The 20,049-nt window shown below is 34.5% G+C and overlaps 2 protein-coding genes and 1 long non-coding RNA gene across 4 annotated transcripts; 2 read left to right on the forward strand and 1 right to left on the reverse strand.

Moving 5' to 3' along the window:
- The first annotated feature begins 358 nt into the window (after nt 1–358).
- On the forward strand, nt 359–3,166 carry LOC136820910 (uncharacterized). Its single transcript, XM_067077145.1, has 4 exons — nt 359–543; nt 819–916; nt 1,494–1,715; nt 2,250–3,166. Exons 1-4 carry the CDS (start codon nt 483–485, stop codon nt 2,481–2,483), a joined length of 615 nt encoding a protein of 204 aa, XP_066933246.1. The 5' UTR covers nt 359–482; the 3' UTR covers nt 2,484–3,166.
- A 4,463-nt stretch (nt 3,167–7,629) lies between these two features.
- On the forward strand, nt 7,630–12,079 carry LOC136820911 (uncharacterized). Its single transcript, XM_067077146.1, has 5 exons — nt 7,630–7,787; nt 8,287–8,396; nt 9,866–9,979; nt 10,954–11,142; nt 11,638–12,079. The coding sequence occupies exons 1-5, from the start codon at nt 7,754–7,756 to the stop codon at nt 11,869–11,871; spliced, it is 681 nt and encodes a 226-aa protein (XP_066933247.1). The 5' UTR covers nt 7,630–7,753; the 3' UTR covers nt 11,872–12,079.
- A 1,888-nt stretch (nt 12,080–13,967) lies between these two features.
- LOC136820903 (uncharacterized) lies at nt 13,968–18,304 on the reverse strand. Of its 2 annotated transcripts, none has more exons than XR_010848653.1 (3): nt 18,219–18,304; nt 16,710–16,815; nt 13,968–14,761 (listed from the first exon to the last, which is right to left on the reverse strand). It is a non-coding gene; the product is annotated as an uncharacterized lncRNA (long non-coding RNA). The 2 variants fall into 2 exon arrangements; XR_010848652.1 differs by having other exon boundaries at nt 18,190–18,300.
- Nucleotides 18,305–20,049: the final 1,745 nt, after the last annotated feature.

Raw genomic sequence — 20,049 nt, forward strand, 5'->3', positions numbered from 1 at the left:
GTGTCTATTCAAAGCGTCCCTTTTATATTGATTTCGAGAAAGAAATATGCTTCTAGCAATATCATCAAGCAGTGACGTCATTTTAATCTCATTAAAATGACCGTATGATAATGATCTTACTGTACAAAACATTGTGAAGCTTTACTGTAATGTAAAATGCCTCGTACACTTTAAACTTCCCCTATTGAATCGCATACCGAAATCGACCATTATCCTTTGTTAAATTATTGTAATGAACAATTAGAACTGATTAACCATGTCATTACTGTACACTATCAATCTGATAGAAGCCTGATAGTTGAAAGATTGCAAGCTCTATTGTAATAAGGAAAAAATTTCATGTTTTTCTAAAAGTGCCCAACTATCAACCAGTGTCAACCGTCAAGGTAGAAGTGTAAAATTCCCTTTGATTCTAGAAGTGTATTTAAGCCACAAAGGAAAAATGGCGACTCAAAAGTCATTTAGGGAAGATATATTCAGACATGAACAAGAACAAGATGAAGTTATTCTTATTGGTCTCCTTAACTTTATTCGCAGTACATAGTAGGTTACTTTTTGTTGAAATAAACATAGTGAATTCCACTGAATATTCGAACCACACTTTAGCCAAGCATTATTTTGATACGTTTTGTTATGGCTGATTACTCTAGCTCACTCTCTAGTTCGATCTTCGGTTATTAGTCACAATTCAAGTCTGTAAAACTTTCAACTTAAGGGAACTATTTTGCTTTATTTCGAATTTAAAACAAGATGACAAGATAGTCATTCATAGCCACAATTCCTCCAAAAGACTTCAGCAATTTTCTTTTCTCTTTTAGCACGAACATGCAACGGTGGTCTAGCAAAGAAACTACGCACTTTGGCGCTTGAATATCAATCAGGCAAAACATTGGCTTATGAAGCACTGGAAAAGCTGGTAAGTGCATTAATCACAATCAATCAATTTTTGAATGCACCTTCTTGACCGTAGTCGCGCGGCCAGGTGCGTGCCACTTTATAATCTAATTATCCCCCTGAGCTCGATCCAATCCTCTTTTACACCTTTTTTTATTGTCTATAAGTGCGAAAAATGCTTAATCTTAATATGAAGTGCTCTACATCTTCAAATCTTTGGATATTGAAACCCGTAAAAAAGGAGATGGCGGTGGTGATGAAACGCAGGAGATGACAGTGATATATTGCCCCTCATATATACGAGATAAGATTATGTATTGGAGGCTGCCCAAACTGTAGTACCATATATTTATAAAGCCCGAAGGGCTACATGACGTGCTTTTGCTGAACTGCGTACTTTTCTCGGGTTTTTGAAAACAATATTTTTTCCGATATTCACTTTTTTTTGCCTGCAATGGCTTAGAGCACGACATCTAGCCCTTCGGGCTTTACAAATCAATGGTAGTACCCTACAGTAACCACTGATAAATTTGATTAATGGTTGAGTGTACTAGTCTGAGAACTTTCTAAAAATATTTATTTTCATCTTCTTTCTATAGGAGACGGACGTGGAAATTAAGCAAAAATATTTCCCGAAAGACTTCAGTGCGTGGAAAGTAACTCATCAGCATTATTTTTGGATGAAATTTGTCAAGAAAGCTTTGGAAATCTTTCAAAGCAAGCTAGCAGGTGGCTTCAATCCCTCCTTTCGAAACGAAACACGGGGGTTGTTCTATGTGATGCTTCGAAATCAAATCGGCAACGTCACAAAGATGGCAGAGGTATGTTAACTCCCACAACACCTTTTTATGTTCATTTTTATGAGCCAAATGATTAAAACAACGAGTTGAGTTTTTTCGCAAAAAAATGATGCATGATAAAAAGGATTTTGAAAGCAACGTAGGACTTCCTCTTTTGGATGGCTTTTTTATCGGAAGTAAATATGATAATTTAAAATCCGCCGTCAATAGCTATGTCTAAAATAACCAAAACCAGAACGGGTAAATTAAGCCCAATTCAAGGACTTGTAATTTCAAGTGTAAAATAGATATAATGGTTTGTAATTAAGCGATAAATCAACGAAGCTGAAAGTTAACGCATGAATATTTTTGGCCCAATAAAAAATAAAAATATTCATTTTCATATCATTCTTGATCTTTTCAAAAGAAGCTTTAGAACTGTCCACTCATAATTACCTTTTTTCAACGAGGCATTTCTTATCTATAATGTAAAACTGTAAATATGTATTTACAACGAGTATTTAGAGAATAAAAATAAGTTATATCTTCAAGTTTTAATACCATTATTTTTTGCAGGTCTATCGGCGGAAACGCACTCTATCGTTCTCCAAAAAGTTTGAAAAGAGCATGAATAGGAATCTGAATGACTTTAAAATTTCATTCAAAAAAGACTTGCTTCAAAAGTATCTAAACGTTGGTACAAGCGACGAAACGAGGTATCGTATTTTACTGCAAGAGTTGGTCACGTTTTTCAATGTCTTTATTTCACATAACAAGAAAGGAATCAAACGTCTCAAAAGATTTGGTTGAGTAAATTTTGGAATTAATGTTACTATACGAGGAAAATCAAGTACTCTTGGGCTTCAAGACAATCTTTCAATTGAGTGCATGGGGTCCATGATCAGCTATCTATGAACTGAACGGATTATTGGAACGGCCAATCCTTGGTTTGAGACGCTGACAGTTTAATCACAGATCTGTAAAGCCCGAAGGGCTAGATCCACGGCCTTTATCGAAAAGTGGAGCAAGTTTTGGTAGGATTTTCTACCAAAGAAATCACGTGACAACAAGCAATTTCACTGGTTTGAGAAATGCGAAATAGCGTTTGCCGCCGAATCTAATTAAAATGCTACATCCTATCCATCGGCCCTAAATTTAAAAAGTCAAATTTTTGATTCACTTTTTTTTGCTGGAGAAAGCTTATTTGAATTAAATCGTTGTCATATTTATAATTGTAAATAGTATTGTAAAAATGTAATATTTAATACATATTTTTATACTTGGGGTTCGATTCGAATTAAATCGTTGTCATATTTATAATTGTAAATAGTATTGTAAAAATGTAATATTTAATACATATTTTTATACTCGGGGTTCGATTCGAATTAAATCGTTGTCATATTTATAATTGTAAATAGTATTGTAAAAATGTAATATTTAATACATATTTTTATACTTGGGGTTCGATTCGAATTAAATCGTTGTCATATTTATAATTGTAAATAGTATTGTAAAATTGTAATATATAATACATATTTTTATACTTGGGTTCGATTCGAATTAAATCGTTGTCATATTTATAATTGTAAATAGTATTGTAAAAATCGTAATACATAATACATATTTTTATACTTGGGGTTCGATTCGAATTAAATCGTTGTCATATTTATAATTGTAAATAGTATTGTAAAATTGTAATATATAATACATATTTTTATACTTGTACTTTTTGTCTAGTTTTATCATCTTATTTTCTCAGCTTTGCTCCCAGAGATGTTTGGGGTATGAAGAATAATCTTCAGTGGTCGTAGTTTAAAGGTAGAGAGCATTTGGCTACGGTAGGTAACGTCGTTGATTCAATATATGGCTGGGTCTTACCAAAGATTACCAAAATGGTACTCGATATCTCTCTGCTTAATGCTCAGCAACTAAAGACACCCCTGTCTCACAGCACCGGTGGAACTTTTTTCCTCAGCGGGGGATAAAAATTCCTATTGAAATTTCAATGGGAATAGAAAATTTATTGTTCAAAGGATAAAAAATCCAGTGGGATGGTTTTGGAGTGCAATTTTTAAACATTTAATTTCGAGTGTGGATGAAATATAAGTCAATTTCCCAGTGCGGCTTAAATTCCAGGGTATTCTCCTACCGGGGATGAAATTTTTGCCAGATTTTCTAGTGGGGCTGAGGTCCCAGCGGGTCTGTGACACAGGGGTGTCTAAAGAGAAAGATCAAGGCCAGTTGGGCAATCAAGGGAGAAAATGTGCCGCCTGTAGGGACCTTCTGGTAGACAGTGATGGATTGGAGACTTCTCCTCTAATTTTGGTCACAAGGCTTACATTCTTGTCTCCTACTACCGTAAGATGCTGCTATGTATTTCAGTATTTTTTTACTGCCAAAGAATAAAAGCAATTTTAGAAATCTTATACTCGCAATTCTTTCAAACAGACATACTTCTGTAAAGCCCCCGAAGGGCTAAATAGAGTGCTTTAACCTTTCCGAGCAAAAAAAAGTGAATATCGCAAAAAATATTGTTGATATTGTTTTCGATAATCCGCGAAACTTCTAATTGGTCAAGCGCTGAAATTCTATTGTGATGTCACGTGACCTAGGTAGGACTTTCTTTCAAACCACGGTACCCTTTTAAACCAAAGCACGTCAACTAGTCCTTTGGGCTTTATAAACCTGCGGTTAAACAGTGCTCTGGGATGTCTTATCATCCTAAACTAGGAAGTATCATCGCATTGATTTCTCAGAAAGTTGTCCCTAGAAATTTCATCAATAAATGAGACCAAATTAGATTTTAATAGCTCAGCAACGACTGGTTTAGAAAATCCTTCAAACTATTTTAGGGCCGTCAAATTTATTGAATTTACCGTAGCGTAGGCAATCAACAAATCAAAATACACGAACTTGATGTCCCCTCAATTACTATTGCATCAAGAATTTTTGACTATTTAAGCAAATTTGTTATGTATTTCTTCTCCCTAGAGTTCGTTGATTTCCTCCTTTTTTTACAAATTTTTTTTATCAGACCTGTCCATGCCTCATTAAAATTCCTTCGTATACTAAAATGATTTTATGAGTTTTGTTTATAAAAAGTGGGATGTTGTGTGTAATATCTGTGTTTTTAGATTAATCCTATTTAAGTCAGTTTTGGATTGAAATAGGAAGCTATCTATACCAGAGCTGTATTAATTAATAGCATAGTATAGTAACCACCCAGTAACCAAGATCAATCATTTTTATGAGAGTTACTCATCTGCTCCAGGACTAGACAGGCCTCATACACATTTTTTTTATAAGAACAAACTATATAAGAACACAAGGCTTCGATGGCCAAAATGTTAAGAACAAGTAAAGAACATTTTAAGCCTTTGTGAACTCTAAAACACACGATTTCTTAGGAAATCGTGGACAAAAATACACAAAAATGGGGAAAATAAGAACATGTTAAGAACATTTTTAGACATAAAACTCAAAAAAGTTAAGAACACTTATAAAAAACGTGTAAGTGTATAGTATAGCAACCAATCTCTCATCTCTTCTCTGCTCCAGGACTCTACTGTAAAAAGTAGGTCATATTCGTTGTTTTTTGGTCATCTTGGTTGTTTATGTTAAGGTCGTTAAGTGATAGCTGAGAAATTGTCAACAAAGTAAAGTATCCGCACTCAAAAGTTACTCACCTCTGCTCCAGGACTAGACAGATCTCATAGTTAACTCGTCTCGAGTCATGATTCATTTTTAAGGCTAGGAAGTGAAGACCCGTTAAGTTTGAAGCTCTGAAAAGGGCTAGCCCAGCTGGCACACAACGTTTTTTCGACGTTTATATAACGTTCACAACGTCCATATAACGTTAGGTGAACGTTGAAATAACGTTGTGTGGGAAGGGAAATCTTCAGCCATTTTCAAGCAAGGAAAAAAAAGAAGCCTTAAGTTTGTCCTGCATTTAAAAAATTGGTTTGAAAACACACGAGTCACGTATTCTGGTTGGGAAATAAGTGGCTTCATTTCCCATCCAGGAGTTTCGGAACTAGCTCTTTCGGAGTTTTGAAATCAATGTTGAGACCACCTGGCAGGGTCCAAATTTTATCTGTCAGATTGTAACTTCGTATTACTGTACATGGTCCTATTTTTTGCTAAAGCTTTTTAGCAGGTTCTAGTGTTCTAGCTTAAGCAGCACGCGAACGTCGGTCATCAAGCCCTTCCTGGAAAACTATGTATGATTCAGGACACTTTCATATTTTTTTCCAATGGTGGGGCTCCTTCTTATGAATTTAGCATTAAAAATATATTAGAATTAGCAGTAGACTGACAGTAGGCACATTTTAAAACATTACCTTCGAAGAAAAAAAAGGTTTTTTTTATTGAGGCCTCTGTGCCTGCCTATCACAATTGTCTTTTTTATAAGCGATTTAATCTTTGTTAAATACAGTGTAAATTGTCATAACGAAGCATTTTACAGAGAGACATCTGTAACATACTGAACGACTGTTGCGTTTCTATGCGTAATCAAAAGTTTTTCTTGGTATTTGACGAAAATAAATTACTTGGTTGGCGTCATCAATGGCATACTACTAAGGAATTTTTCAATGCTATGATAGAACCCAAATAATTGGTTTTGATTTCTTTTTTCTCTACGTAAATGCTACATAGGCATATTATGCGGTAATTGTCGACTTAAAGATACCGAGAAATAATATTTAAAAGCTTTTGTAAGCTTGCGGTGAAACATTGAATAATGATTTAGCCTGTGACAGTCAAATCTCCTTTACTGATTTTAACTCTTGTAGAGAACAAGAATTGATAGTTGGGTGCAGGCAAGAACATCTCCATTGAATATCTCCATTTCTACATCAAAAACTGATTTTTCAGTGATAAAATTCGTGAAGTTTTGAAATTAACGAGATTAAACCCTCATAAAATCAGAGGTTCTAAAAGCATTTAGCACTTTTTCTAAGATTTATGAATGATTTTTGATTTTTTGCATTGTTAGCCCTGATTCTGAAATACTAAAACCTTATAAACTTACAAATGGGAATAAACTTTCGTTTCGTTTTCTGAAAAATAGCTGATAGTTGAACATGCACTGAATGTCCCGGGGGGGGGGGCACTTAGGCAAAATTGGGTACAGTTTCGTACCGCTGGTCACGGTCCCTTGTTTAGGCTCTAAGGGTCCCAAATTTACTAACTTTCAAGATGTATCTAACAAGGTCAACTTTTGAATGTTTTTACAATTTTCAGGGAAATTCTTTTCGATTTTTTGTTCTAATATACAGGACCTTGTATTTACCAAACATTTATATCCGACAGGGTCGTCTTTTTAAACTGCAGTGACACGTCCCCGTCGGAATTTAAGGTTACAATATTCTCGGGCTTTAAATCAAAATTCTTCTTTCTGGCTCAGAAAAGATACACCCTGTTTCAACTATTCAATGATAGTTGAGAATTCTGTAAGCAGTAACAAAAGGTTTAGTTGATGTGAATTGGGGCCAATTAACATCTGAGTTTTATCCCGATAACTTTTAGTCAGTACAAAGAACACTTGTTTATTGCATCTTCCTGAGTGGATTTTCTCTCGAAAAGTCCTAGTGACAGTCCCCAGTTATTGAAATGGAAAAAAAATCGTTTTCAGCTAGACTTTAAAGTATGATGTAATCTTGAAATGATATCAGAGCTCAACGCTCAGTCCTTTTAAAATTGATCCAAAACAGCTCCGTATACCGCTGAGATATACAAGTAGGAAGTAAAGCAATCCAAAGCAATCTATGCAAGCTATTATAAGAACATTAAAAGATTGCTAACATTTTTTCTAATAATTACGACAAGGTAGTTTAATTTGATTGGAATGTTTCTGATTTTTTTCTCTGACTTTGCTGATAGCTTTGATAGCTAATAGCTGAGATATAATAGATTTCCTAGAAAGGACATACGTAACATACTAGTAGAGAGGTCGATACCACGAGGAAAGAGAAGTAGTTTCGCCAGACTAGTATAAATAGCACCCAAGAATTGCTGATTTTAAACATAGAGAAATTAGTCGAAATTTGAACTGGTCGAGCGAGGATAGAGAAGTCGTGATGAAGTTGATAGAATGTATTTTGGTTTTGGCTGGTGAGTTTGGTTTTGAATTGTTTCTCTGAAGTAGGAATAATAGGTCGTGTATTCTTTGTGACAGGAGAAGACATTTGATGTTTTTGACGAGAGGGTAGCAATGTAATGTTACTTCGGTCTTGTGTAGCCTAACAAAGTCAACTCCGCCTTACCAAAATGACGGATGCACCCTTCCCTCATGTATCGTCAATCTGACATATATTTATTTAGCAGACCTATACTACCTGGGGTTTTGTAGAGGTCTGCGATTCAGACTTAAGATATTTTAAAATTGGGTTGGTATATTGTGCGACCCAATAACCCGAAGGCTCCTCTTTCGATAGCTATCTACCCTCGAAGGCTTTCTCACTTTTTTTTGTATGATTCAACGCCCTCTGCTGCCATCTTTTCCGTGCCTTTTTCCGTATTACCAAAAGGCTGGACAAATGATAAAGTCGCATGGCCCCCCTCGTATACTAAGACAAGCACTATGATATTTTCGTTTATTTTCTTTCTTCAGTTATGGTCAATACATGCGAAAGTCGTTTCAAGTTAGTAAAGGTATTACGTAAATTGAATACCGAGTACCAAAGAACAAGAGATATTTTATCAAGCAAAGCTTTAGAAGTGGTAAGTGAAATACCATTTAGTAGTCTTCAAATGCCGTGGTAACTTCTTGTTAGATTTTCTACAAAATCAATCGATTCACTTAAAGGAAATCATTTAACGCATCATACCTACAATTTGCTTACACGGTGTTTTAAAAAAAGAAGAACTCTTCCTCCCGTGCCAAGCGAACACAAATTGCTTTGTCAATTCTGCTTCATCAGCATAAAGGCGAGCCCCTTGTTATATCGTAAAAAAGAATAAACTTCAAATAAGTGAATTGATACCGAAGCATGGTGGGTTCGGGTAAATGGAGTCCGTTGACTTGCCATTGACCTTTTTAAATATTTGGAAAAATCTCTAAAAGGTCGCAAATTCACTCAGCTTTCAAAAGTATATCTGAAGGACTGACTTTTCGGTACCTTTTACTACTTTTCATCAGGGAGCATTTGTTGAAAACTATATGACAGGGGTCCATCCCTTTTTGATAGAATTTCATATCTAACAGGGTCTTTTTTTTCGATTCTTACCCTCATCTAGATTTGTGACTTCTAAAAAACCATAGACTTCTGCTCATCCTCTAGTGAAAAGATTTCTTATATAGGAAGTAAATCTAGAGGTCTGTGATTTAGACTCCAAAAACCATTGTGAGGGGTTTGTCCTGTTAGTCGGCAAGGGTAGCGCATGCTTTTACTGCTGTAAGCGATTCCTGATGTTAGCTTCTCTAAAAAAGAGGCTTGGTTTAAATTATAACATGGTTAAAATACTAAAAACTAATTACTTGTTTCAAAAGTTCCACGCTGTACAATTTAGGACCATCTTAGATTGACCCATTATAACTAATTTGATGTAATCATGCGGCATCATAAGTAATATATATCTATCTAATTAGTCTAGAAACATGGCTCCTTCTCTCTTTCTAAACTTTTTCTATTTATATCTTTTACCGTTGGAGACAAGGCAGAGAGAGTTATTTTTTATGCTTTATAGCTTTTCTTCTTTTAACTCAGTGCAAGATTCTCATAATCCAACAAGCTTCTACATACTACATACACTTTCACATAAATAAGCAATTCTAGCATATTACCCATCAAACTATAAACCTTTTTTTTTTTTTAAAGTGGTCCCTCTGTGTTGGAGCTATCAATCAATCTTGTACCCAGAGCCACTTGCTCTACTTTTTGGTTTTTCTAATAAATGTTGGTAAAATCCTTTCGGACTCAGAGTTAAAAATCTACCCTTCGAACCTACTTTAGAGCACTTACAAATCGATTGTGGTTTCAAAACACCCCGGTGAATTTCCCTTTTGTGCCAAATATTTTGTCCCTGATTGTGGAGTTTTTACAAGCTCTTATGTGATTTGGTTGGTCGTTAAGATGTAATAAATACAATTTTATTACATTTTCTAAAGAACGCGTCATCTATATTACTTCAAATGACCAATTAGTGAAGTATCTTATAAAAACTCCAGCTCGTCGCTTTTTTCTCTACAGGCAATTCTTGGTGATGGCAAGAAGATCGATAAACGAATGGCATGTTTAAAGACGATCGAAATACCAACTGAAGAAGACATTTTCACCGAAAAACCACCCGCTAAATTGATCGGGGTAAGTTTTTATCCTCGTAAACAGGCTTTTTAGTGCCGTTAACTAGCGTCGTTGTATCGTTACTTTGACAATCTTACAAAAGTTTAGACTGAATTAATAAAGTATAGCCGAAAAGTAGATTGTAAATTAAAGTACACTCCTTTAGAAGATATTTGCTCTTCCAAAAGGGTGTTTTAAATTACATCGGAATAATCTTTTTCAAGAATACGAAAATGATTGCCAAATTCATATAAGAAATCTGTTAAAAAATGGTGTATCCAGTCAGACGATAGACTACTGCTGGCTGAACTTTGCTTTTTGGTGATTTTTGATGAGGCTGAGTTCACCGCCATTCAGTCTATCAAAAAGCTTTAATTGGACCCCGGGCTAGTCAAAAAAAATGAAAACATAGTTTATAATAAGGAATATTATCTAGGCCACGTGGATATAAAAATACTTTAACAGCAATATTGATGGATATCTTTCCTATCAGCAAAATGATAATCACCCAATTTCCGCTCTCGTGTAGCGTGCAGTATAAAAACAATTTCCGGAGGGAGCTTTCCCTTGCTTTTTCTTCACTGAGGGAGAAAAAAAACTGAAAAAAATAATATGCTGAGTTTGTTACTTTCGTTAAACACAGGAAATCGGTGATCGTAATAACTGCCAAACATCCTGCTATCCTTTTTGGCATTTCGGTTTTAAGCTTTTTTCTGATTCGGAACATTTTTCCTCAATGGGGGATAAGAATCCCTATTGAAATCCCGATGGGGATAAAAATTCTATTGTTTAAAAGTTAAAAAATCCAGTTGGAATGGTTTCGGATTTTTAAACATTTAATTCCAAGTGGGGATAAAATATAAGTCAATTTCCCAGTGGGGCTAAAATTCCAGGGTATTTTCCTATCGGGTACGAAATTTTTACTGGGGTCCCAGTGGATCTGTGACACAGGGGTGTATGAGACAAGCATGAACTAATAATTATTTTTCTTTTAGAAACATTACCTACGATTAAACTTCAATAAGATAGTACTGGAAGTTTTCAATAAAGAATTACAGAACGGATTTCCACTCTTGAATACTCTACCCACGGAAGATGGAAAAATAGAAAAGCTGAGAGAAATTCAAAATGAAATCCAGAAGAGATTGAAAAACCAGACCAGCAATATTGAGAAACAACTTGAGGTTGGTACTTTATTACTCATTCTAAAAAATGGTTTTTTCCTCAATTTGATTTTGAGCACATATCATTAAAATGCATCCTTTTTAGCCTAAACCGTGTAACTAAGTCTCAAAGGACAGCCAGCCTATTCCAAGCCATTAATTACAAAGGAACACCCCTGTCTCACAGCCCCAGTGGAATTTTTTACCTCATTGTGGATAAAAACTCCTATTGAAATCCCAATGGGGATAGAAATTCTATTGTTTCAAGGTTAAAAAATCCAATGGGGGATGGATTTGGAGTGCAATTTTTAAACAGTCCAGTGGGACTAAAATTCAAGAGTATTTTCCCACCAGGGAAGAAATTTTTGTTAAATTTTCCAGTGGATTGGGGTTCCCAACGGGTCTGAGACACAGGGGTAGGGGTGTAAAGGATAAACAACCGAGTATTTGGAAAGTTATACTTTAGAAATTGTATATTTATGGTCCTAAAAATCGTTATTTCCTTCATTTTTTTAGTTATTCAAGGATGCTGCCAAAATTAATGGGCTTGATATTGCATTGACTGAACAACAAGCTTTTAAACTGAAAATCAAACTACAATTCATTGAAATGAAAAATGAAAAGGAATATTCAGAATGTTTTAACGAATTTGCAAGATTACGACAATTCTTCAATAATTTACGATACTTTTACGAAGATTTTATTGCGGATGGCAAAGTTCGTATCAGACAATGCCGGTTATTTGGTTGATGAGAAAGCGACTTGTGATATTTTGTACATTGTATCTTTTAAGGATTTTTAGTATTATTTATTTTATAGGGTAATTTATAATTAAAGTCTGTTCGTCTGACCTCTTGTGCACACTTATAGTGAATAGACTTTAGGAATCATAATTTAGGTAATATAATATAATATTTATAGGAGAAAATAGAAAAATAAAATTCGTTTTTAACATGTATCTGGAAGAGCAGAGCAGAGCAGAGCAAAGCACATTTTGATGTAATACTCTGCTCCAGGACTCTACTATAAAAAGTAGGTCATATTCGTTGTTTTTTGGTCATCTTGGTCGTTTATGTTAAGGTCGTTAAGTGATAGCTAAGAAATTGTCAAAAAAAATGTGTCCGCATACTTTTGAGACTTTAGTAGTTAATCTCCTAGAATCTTTTCCAAGGAAATATCCAAAGGAATTTTACGGGTTCATTTAGCAATTTTTGGAAAAAAATCACCCCATATCACTTTATAATGACCCCCCCCCTATTTCATGACCTTTTATGCTACGAAGTGCCAAAATTGGCAAAAAACCTTCATTTTCCTAGGAATTTTTAGCAAAACCAGGTCAATAACACTTAATTATAACCCGTAACACTTAATGATAACCCGTAATTTTGTTGACTTTTATCTGGAGTACCCAACCCTGCTTATTCCACCCCTACCCTACAATTAAGCACACAAGAGTAAGTGTAGAAGGCTTCTGATATTCTAATCTTCACTTTAGGAAAAATACGTTTTTTGAGAATCCATCCAACTTTTTTGACCAAATGATATTTCATAGTAACATAACATGGGAACATATAAATAAATGAGCATTTCTAAAAACGCAATAAACAGAAAGAAAAATAAATGCAATCCCGCACGGGTCAGACATACAGAAATCTGTATGTCTCTCCTTACAATTTTAGGTGAAGAAAAAAAGGCGTTGGAAGTAGACTATGCTATAGTCTAAGACGAGTTTCATCTAAAAAAGGAACAAACGTGAAGAGGGGACTACTTTCACTCAAGTGCCAATCTGAAAAATTGACTATCAAAAAATATAAAAAGATAGCTAAACATCAAACTCAATCAAGCCCAACAAAAAAATAAACAGGAAGTAAAATCTGTTAAAATTTAGGCTTTCTAGAAGAAACTTTACAGAGATTTTTGACGTACACAAAATCATTACTTGACAGAACTGGAAAAAGTCAATATTTCAGTCTCAACTGACACTGATACCTGCTACCATAAAAGAAACTACAAAATCCAGTGAATGTAAACCTTACCTTTAGATGCTACTTCAAGCATCTTCAAGCTTCAGGTGTCAGGCATCAAGTTGAATAAAATTTCCAAAAAATAAAAGTTAGAATTTGTTTGCGGGCCTTGAGGAAATAACAATCCCTTCTAACTAATATTGTCAAAAAAGCTAAAGAAACAGCAAATGCGTTTATGTAAGGTCTTCAGCCTCCAAATTATCATACAAGAACATTCTTTATCACCAGACCCAGAACCATCTTGCTAAAAGAAAACAACCATTTTTTGGATAAAGTTCACTCCTTACTTGCATCCTTCCCGTGTTGTTTTGGTTTTCTCTACCAAGTTCGTCTTTAAATCTGCAGGGATTTTCCGCAAAAATCACCGACCCTTCTCCAAGGTCGGTAAGGGCAAAGATAAAATCAAGAAAAGCGCCAAATTGATATCGTCCGTAAACACAGACTCTATCCGCCGCGAAACATATTACGTTTTATAATATACAAACTATGTTATATCATAATAACATATTATACGGACGATAGCATCGTCTACGTTGGAAGTGGCTTCTAGTCGGTTATTTTCCTTTTCTCTCACGCGCGCTGAATATTTAATTAGTGTTTACATTATTTGATTGACAGTTTTATCATAAGGTTATAAGTAATAACCAACTAGTTTACTAGTCTACCGACAAGGTGACCTTTTTTTCGACGTGTCCTTAGTAGTATGTTTCAGCTAGAAATTTTGATCTGTTCTGATCAGAGCTTCGAAAATTAATTAGCTAAAAATAACGATGTGTTCTGTGTTCTGACGAGAAAGGGGTATAATCATGATCATCTAGCGTGTTCTTGTTGTCTAGGTAACCCTAGAAATTTTCAGAGCATATGTTTCATGTTTTTCAAATATCTTACAAGCATATTTACAAGTATATCTTGGCAAAATGTTTTTCCTAGATTTTAAAACACATCCAACCGTAAAGTAGTAATAAGTTTAGGTAGACAAATAGTGCGATAAAGGTTTCCTAGAAATCAGAACACATCATTTTGTATAAAAAAATTGAAGGTCGTAACACGTGGTCACCTAGAAGATAAGAACACATATCTCTCCACCGGCTTTTTTTGGAAATAATCAAACATACGGTCACTACACCCCTTTCTTACAGACTTGGTGAGATTTTTTCAGCCAGTGGGGGTAAAAATAGCGGACCAAAACTCGATGGGGATTGATATTTTGCTCATGACTGCGGATTTGAATTCTATTGTTTTGGATGGACAAACTAATATTTTACAGTGAGGATTGTTTTATCTGATTATTTTCAGCGGAGACAAAAACTAGAGTAAAGTTTTCCGCCGGGGACGATATTTTGGCTAATTTTTCCAGTGGAAAGGGTTCCCAGTGGGTCTGTGAGAAGGGGTTGTATCACTTGGCACAAACTTGGTTAAATTTTCGGTTAAAATTAAAAATATATTTTTTTGAAATTCCAAGAATCACATCTGGTACCAACGATTCATTTGTTTGATTTCATTCTCCCAAAACGTTGCTTCTGCTTCTCTCCTCTTTCTCAACTGATCCATCTTTTTTGTCATTGCATTGAAATCATGCATTCCGTCATCGATAGAATTTTCCTCTGCATCGTTCACTATAATGTGTTTTTAGAGAAAATATGAGAATTCGTCAGACCCGGCAAAAGCAGGGGAGACTGGTGAGACTTGAGCCTCTCCACTTTTGAGCAAAGGAAATTTTTTTTCTCGAATTCCTAGCGAATTTTATCTCATTTAGAGCCTTCAGCCTCTCACTTTTACGGTTGTTCCGCCGGGCCTGTCGTGATCTTCATGTCGTAATGATTTATATGGAAGGGCCTAAAAACGGCAAACAAAACCGGGTGTTTGCCATTAATTTTGAATCTAAGCAATAAAACTAGTGGCAAACACCAAGGATATTCTGAGTGTTTCAGTATAAAACTCTCAGCCCTCTGGACTTAATGGCACCTATGCCTAGCACCCGCTAATTTCCGGTCCCCCGGACAGGAACGAGGATGGCAAAACTTTCAGAATCCCGAAGAAACTTTTCTACCTGAAAAACGCAAAAGTTTTTTTTCGCGAAAAATAAACTTTCCTACTCAGTTTTGCACTGTTTGCTATATTTTTGCGTGTATTATGAGTTTTTGTTACCAAAAAAGTTAAATCTTATATGAATTCGCGAAAGTTCTATCTGTGAAATTTCGGCTAAAACCATACCATAGTCCAAAAATTGATTTTGGTATTTGAACATAAAAGTTATATTTCAGGTTCCTTAAGACTTTTAACAAAGAATTGCCTTTATAAATTGCTTTTTAATCGAATCCCTTAAGAGTAATTAAGAATTTAATTGCAAAAATGACCTTATGAACTTTAAAAAGATGTTAATAATATGTTGCATCCATCACCCTCTTTTACAAAAAGTGCTTAGTTTTAATGGGTAATTAATTTTTTTTTTCACAGTTTCTTTATACTGTCCGCAAAGAATAGAACTATTTTAAATTTTGCGGAAAATTTTTCTAAAAAGATGTGTCAAAAGTTATGACTGTTTTTTTAAGCAAAATGCAGATGAAAAATTGATGAAAAACCACTATTTTGAAGATTTCGAGACAAAGAAGCATTTACAAAAATTTTCCGCAAAATTTTTTATTGTTCGGTAAAAGATAGACCATCTAATGCGAAAAAATTTTCAAAATGTTTTTTCTTCGCCGAAACTAAGCTCTTCAAAGTTGAAATACTCTTCCTCGCAAAAGTCTTCATTTTCTTCTTCATCAATTTTTTTTCAATACAATTTTTGAATTTTCAGATTCAGGAATAGTTCGTCTAACAGAAAATGTATAACATGCCATAGTTTTGTTGGTTACATTAGTCAGAAAACACATTTTAAACTTGTGGTCTTCCATTGAGTTTAAAGACAGAAAGATTAGAGAGTACTCAAACTTCCCAGAGAAAGAAAAAGTGAAGCCTTAAGATTTCCGCCGCTTTTAGAATGACAAATTGAATCTTGAAATCTTTCGATGAATTTTACTTTGTATATGGCGATTGTGTGAAAATTACGCAGATCACGCGTTTTAGATGGGAAATAAGTAGGCTACGTCATATCTTCCTTCGTTTCGAGCGTAAAACTCCTACTCTTCGGGCTATGAGCACTCCTCTTGTTTTGAATATTGAAATTCTCCAGATAAATCGCATGCGCACTGAGGTTTTAATGAAACAATAGAGAGTTTGGAAACCTAAGCCAATCAGCTGTGTTTTAAACATTCTTTTATTTAAAATCTCTATTGATAAACATCTTTTGTGAATGTTGTCTATTATGTTTAAACATATTAATAAGCAATTCCCGGTGGGGGTCACTAGCGGCCGCCTATAGCAGTGCCTATAGACCAAGAGTAAGGCCTAAAAGCCTGGATCTGTCTATTGTGTAGACTAGGAAATAAGTGGCTTCATTTCCCATCCAGTTTCATCTCTAGCCCATTCAGGGCTTCAAACTCAATGAGATGTACTCACTCTTTAAAATGGCCATCTTTAAGAAGACTTTAGAATATTTTTATACACTTCAGAAAATCTTACCTTCATCTACGCTTTCCAATGGTTTACAATGAAACTTGACAAAACAACAACAAACCAACAATGCGATAACGAGGAAATATCTTGACATCTTGATCAACTCGTCATTCTGAAAACAAAATGAGATAACTTGGGAAAAATAAGAAATAAGACTGTATTTTTTTTGTCCAAACCTAATCAACCCTTCTCAGTGGCGGATCTGAAGGACTTAAAAAATATATAACACGGAGAGCGTTTCTTTTATCCATACTCCGTTTAGGGATAGTCTTATCGGCGATTCAAAAAATATCAGCAATCTGATTGGTTAAAAAGAGTACAATATAACTTGTATTTTACATGTTTTTACGAAAAGATGTTGTTGCATTGTAGCGGTAGAAGCAATCTAACGTCAATTTGTTACAAAAGTGTCCTGCGCTTCTTTTGAACACAAAAAGTGCATTTTAATGGGTCACCGATAAACCAGTTATCAGACATTTTCTCGTACAATATAGTCTAGCAAGACATTTATAGTAGAAGTAAAGCAAAAAGTAATGGAGGGACAAATCTAGTCTAAATCCCGTAACAATAATCGTGTTATTATATAACGCTTATACCTCTGTATTACACGCATTATAAACGACTCCAGTCTACGTACAATATGTAAATATTTCACTTGTTTCGGATTTTCCGTATATTTTCCTCGCCTAAAGGTTCAGAAAATATTTTACGGAAAAATCTTGGAACTCGTAAAATATTTCTCATATTGTACTCGCAACTGTCCGATAACTATTACATAAAACGACTATGGTATAAGAAAATGAAAAGTTATGGCATGTCTTAAAATTACCATAATTTTTAGATCGCATTAGTCGACAGAAAATGACCAAACAAATGACTGAAAATGAAGGGTACTATGATGTAGTTTCTAACCTAATGTGTAACCTAATTGTTCTTTCGCTGATTTTCGCGAAAAACCGCAAAAACTGATTATTACGTAATAATCGATGACGTCACTAAAACTAAAAATTGAATTTCTCAAGAATGGTTTATCCAATTGTCTTCAAACTTTTAGCAAAGATGTATCTTACTAACGTCGATTATTTGAACAATATAATTTTTCAAAATTTTGATGACGTCAGCAGAAAATAGGATTTTTCGTTTTTTACTAATTTCTGCTGACGTCATCAAAATTTCGAAAGAATTTTTTTTTCAAATGATCGACTTTAGTAAAATACATCTTTGTGGTGAAAGTTTGAAGACAATTGGATAAACCATTCTTGAGAAATTCAATTTTTAGTTTTAGTGACGTCATCGATTATGACGTAATAATCAGTTTTTGCGGTTTATCGCGAAAATCAGCGAAAAAACAATTAGGTTACACATCAGGTTAGAAACTACATCATAGTACCTTTCGAGTTAAGTCATTTGTTTGGTCATTTTCTGTCGACTAATGCGATCTAAAAATTATGGTAATTTTCAGTTTTTGAGACATGCCATAACTTACCTGAGATTTCTGTTATAAATTTTGCACACCCTGAGATCCGCCACTGCTTCTTGTACCAAAACGGATATTGAATCGAGTTTATAATGGCTGAAAGATATGAAAAGTTTGAAGTCGTTTTTTTCCTCGTAAACTCGAACCCAGTTTTCTATATAGTGCTAAGACTAAAGGTGTATTTCACCGACAAATCATGAAGTCGTCACACTGTTAAGCCCCCCCCCTCATCCAGTGGTAATTCTTATCACGATATCACGCAATTTTTTGTATTCAATCACGATCACGAAAATTAGCAAAAAACTTGGATAATCACACATCCCTTTGAAAAAGTCCAAATCACGCTTCACGGCTCAAAAATCTTTCAAATCATGATCACATTTTGACCTCTGAACACGCAATCACGAAAAAAAGATTCCAAATCACGTAATCACGCTAGAAAAAAGTCCCTTTCACGCCATCACGAAAACCGCTTAGGGGCCTCGGTAATGTAAAATGTTTAAAAAATCTGCAGTTTGAGCAACAAATAAGTTTTGAACAGAAATGAAATTAGAAGATGTAAAAACTAAACTTTTTATATGTGGTTGCTAAGTAAGAATATGGTTAAAGAATTTCACACTTCTTATGTCGACTGAAGTCGTTTATAATGCGTGTAATACAGTAGTATAGGCGTTATATGATAATACGATTATTGTTATGGGATTTAGTTTTTGTATACTAAAATTTGTTCCCTCCATTACCTTTTGCTTTATTTCTACTATGTCTGAATTAGTCGTCTAGGTTGCTAGAATACTTCAATGTCGTTTAAATTACCTTGCTGTGACGTCTAAAGATAATTTTGCCCGAGGAGTTTCTCCATTATATTTATATTTTTGCTCCAATTTTTCATGTGATGTCCATTTTATAAGATTTGTATATTTTTGGGAGAGATCCCAGGGAGATTGCATTCAAAAGTAGGTAAACACCTTAAAATTGATTTATATGACCAAAATGAAGCATCGGTTTCAAATGATACTCTTTTTAAACGGAAATAAAAAGTTTTTCAACCCAATTGCCAAACGGTTCTCGAATTCCACTATTTCCAAAGCATGTGACTCGAACGAGAAAGAAAAGAAGCGCGTATACAATTCGAGAATTTTACAAATTGAGCACGGCTCATTCACTCCTATTGTTTTTACCGCTATGGGCGGCATGGGAAGAGAGACTAAGTGCTTCTATAAAAGACTCAGTGAACTTTTATCCGAAAAACGAGATGAACCTTTGTCAGTCACAACAACTTGGGTTAGAAGAAAGGTGGTCTTTGCTCTTTTGAGTTCAGTTCTCTTGTGCCTCCGGGGCAGTCGAACTCCATGGAGCAAAGATAACCTTCCTTCACTCTCCAAAAGTTCAAGCGACTGTGAACATTTATGTTCTATTTGAATTTATTGAATATATAAGATATAACGAATTTTGTTAGGTGATTTTCATCAAATATATTTAAAAAATTTTCCAAAACCATTGTGAAATTTAACAGTATATCCTACAGTATATATTAAAGAATAAATTATAATTTTATTTATAACAAATCATTTGATTGGTTGAAATAAATATATTTCAAATCAAAAATAAAAAGTTTAGTTCAATAGCCCTGTTTCTATATCTCGAATCTTGGAATATTTGAATGAAGACCTCTGGATTTGTGCTAGATGAGTCAGTCTAGTCAGTCAGTATCATCACAGTTTCAAGAAAAACCGTTTCCTTAAATGAAAATGATGATGATAATAAATTTGTCTGATTTTGTTACAAGAAATTACGTTAATCCTTTTGCTAAGTGTTTGACCGAAGCCGGAAAGTCGGAACATCATCAAACAATTAAGCATTGGCGCTTGA

The sequence above is a fragment of the Clytia hemisphaerica genome, unplaced genomic scaffold, assembly GCF_902728285.1.
Source record: "Clytia hemisphaerica strain Z4C2 unplaced genomic scaffold, Clytia hemisphaerica genome assembly, whole genome shotgun sequence".
NCBI classification, from domain to species: Eukaryota; Metazoa; Cnidaria; class Hydrozoa; order Leptothecata; family Clytiidae; genus Clytia; species Clytia hemisphaerica.

Bases quoted from the DNA above. Each gene is read 5' to 3' on its own strand.
- LOC136820910 (XM_067077145.1), top strand. From the start codon at position 483: ATGAACAAGAACAAGATGAAGTTATTCTTATTGGTCTCCTTAACTTTA. The intron at 544-818 runs GTAGGTTACTTT...TTTCTCTTTTAG, and splicing joins AACTTTATTCGCAGTACATA to CACGAACATGCAACGGTGGT. The intron at 1,716-2,249 runs GTATGTTAACTC...TATTTTTTGCAG, and splicing joins ACGTCACAAAGATGGCAGAG to GTCTATCGGCGGAAACGCAC.
- LOC136820911 (XM_067077146.1), top strand. From the start codon at position 7,754: ATGAAGTTGATAGAATGTATTTTGGTTTTGGCTG. The intron at 8,397-9,865 runs GTAAGTGAAATA...TTTTCTCTACAG, and splicing joins CAAGCAAAGCTTTAGAAGTG to GCAATTCTTGGTGATGGCAA. The intron at 11,143-11,637 runs GTTGGTACTTTA...TCATTTTTTTAG, and splicing joins ATATTGAGAAACAACTTGAG to TTATTCAAGGATGCTGCCAA.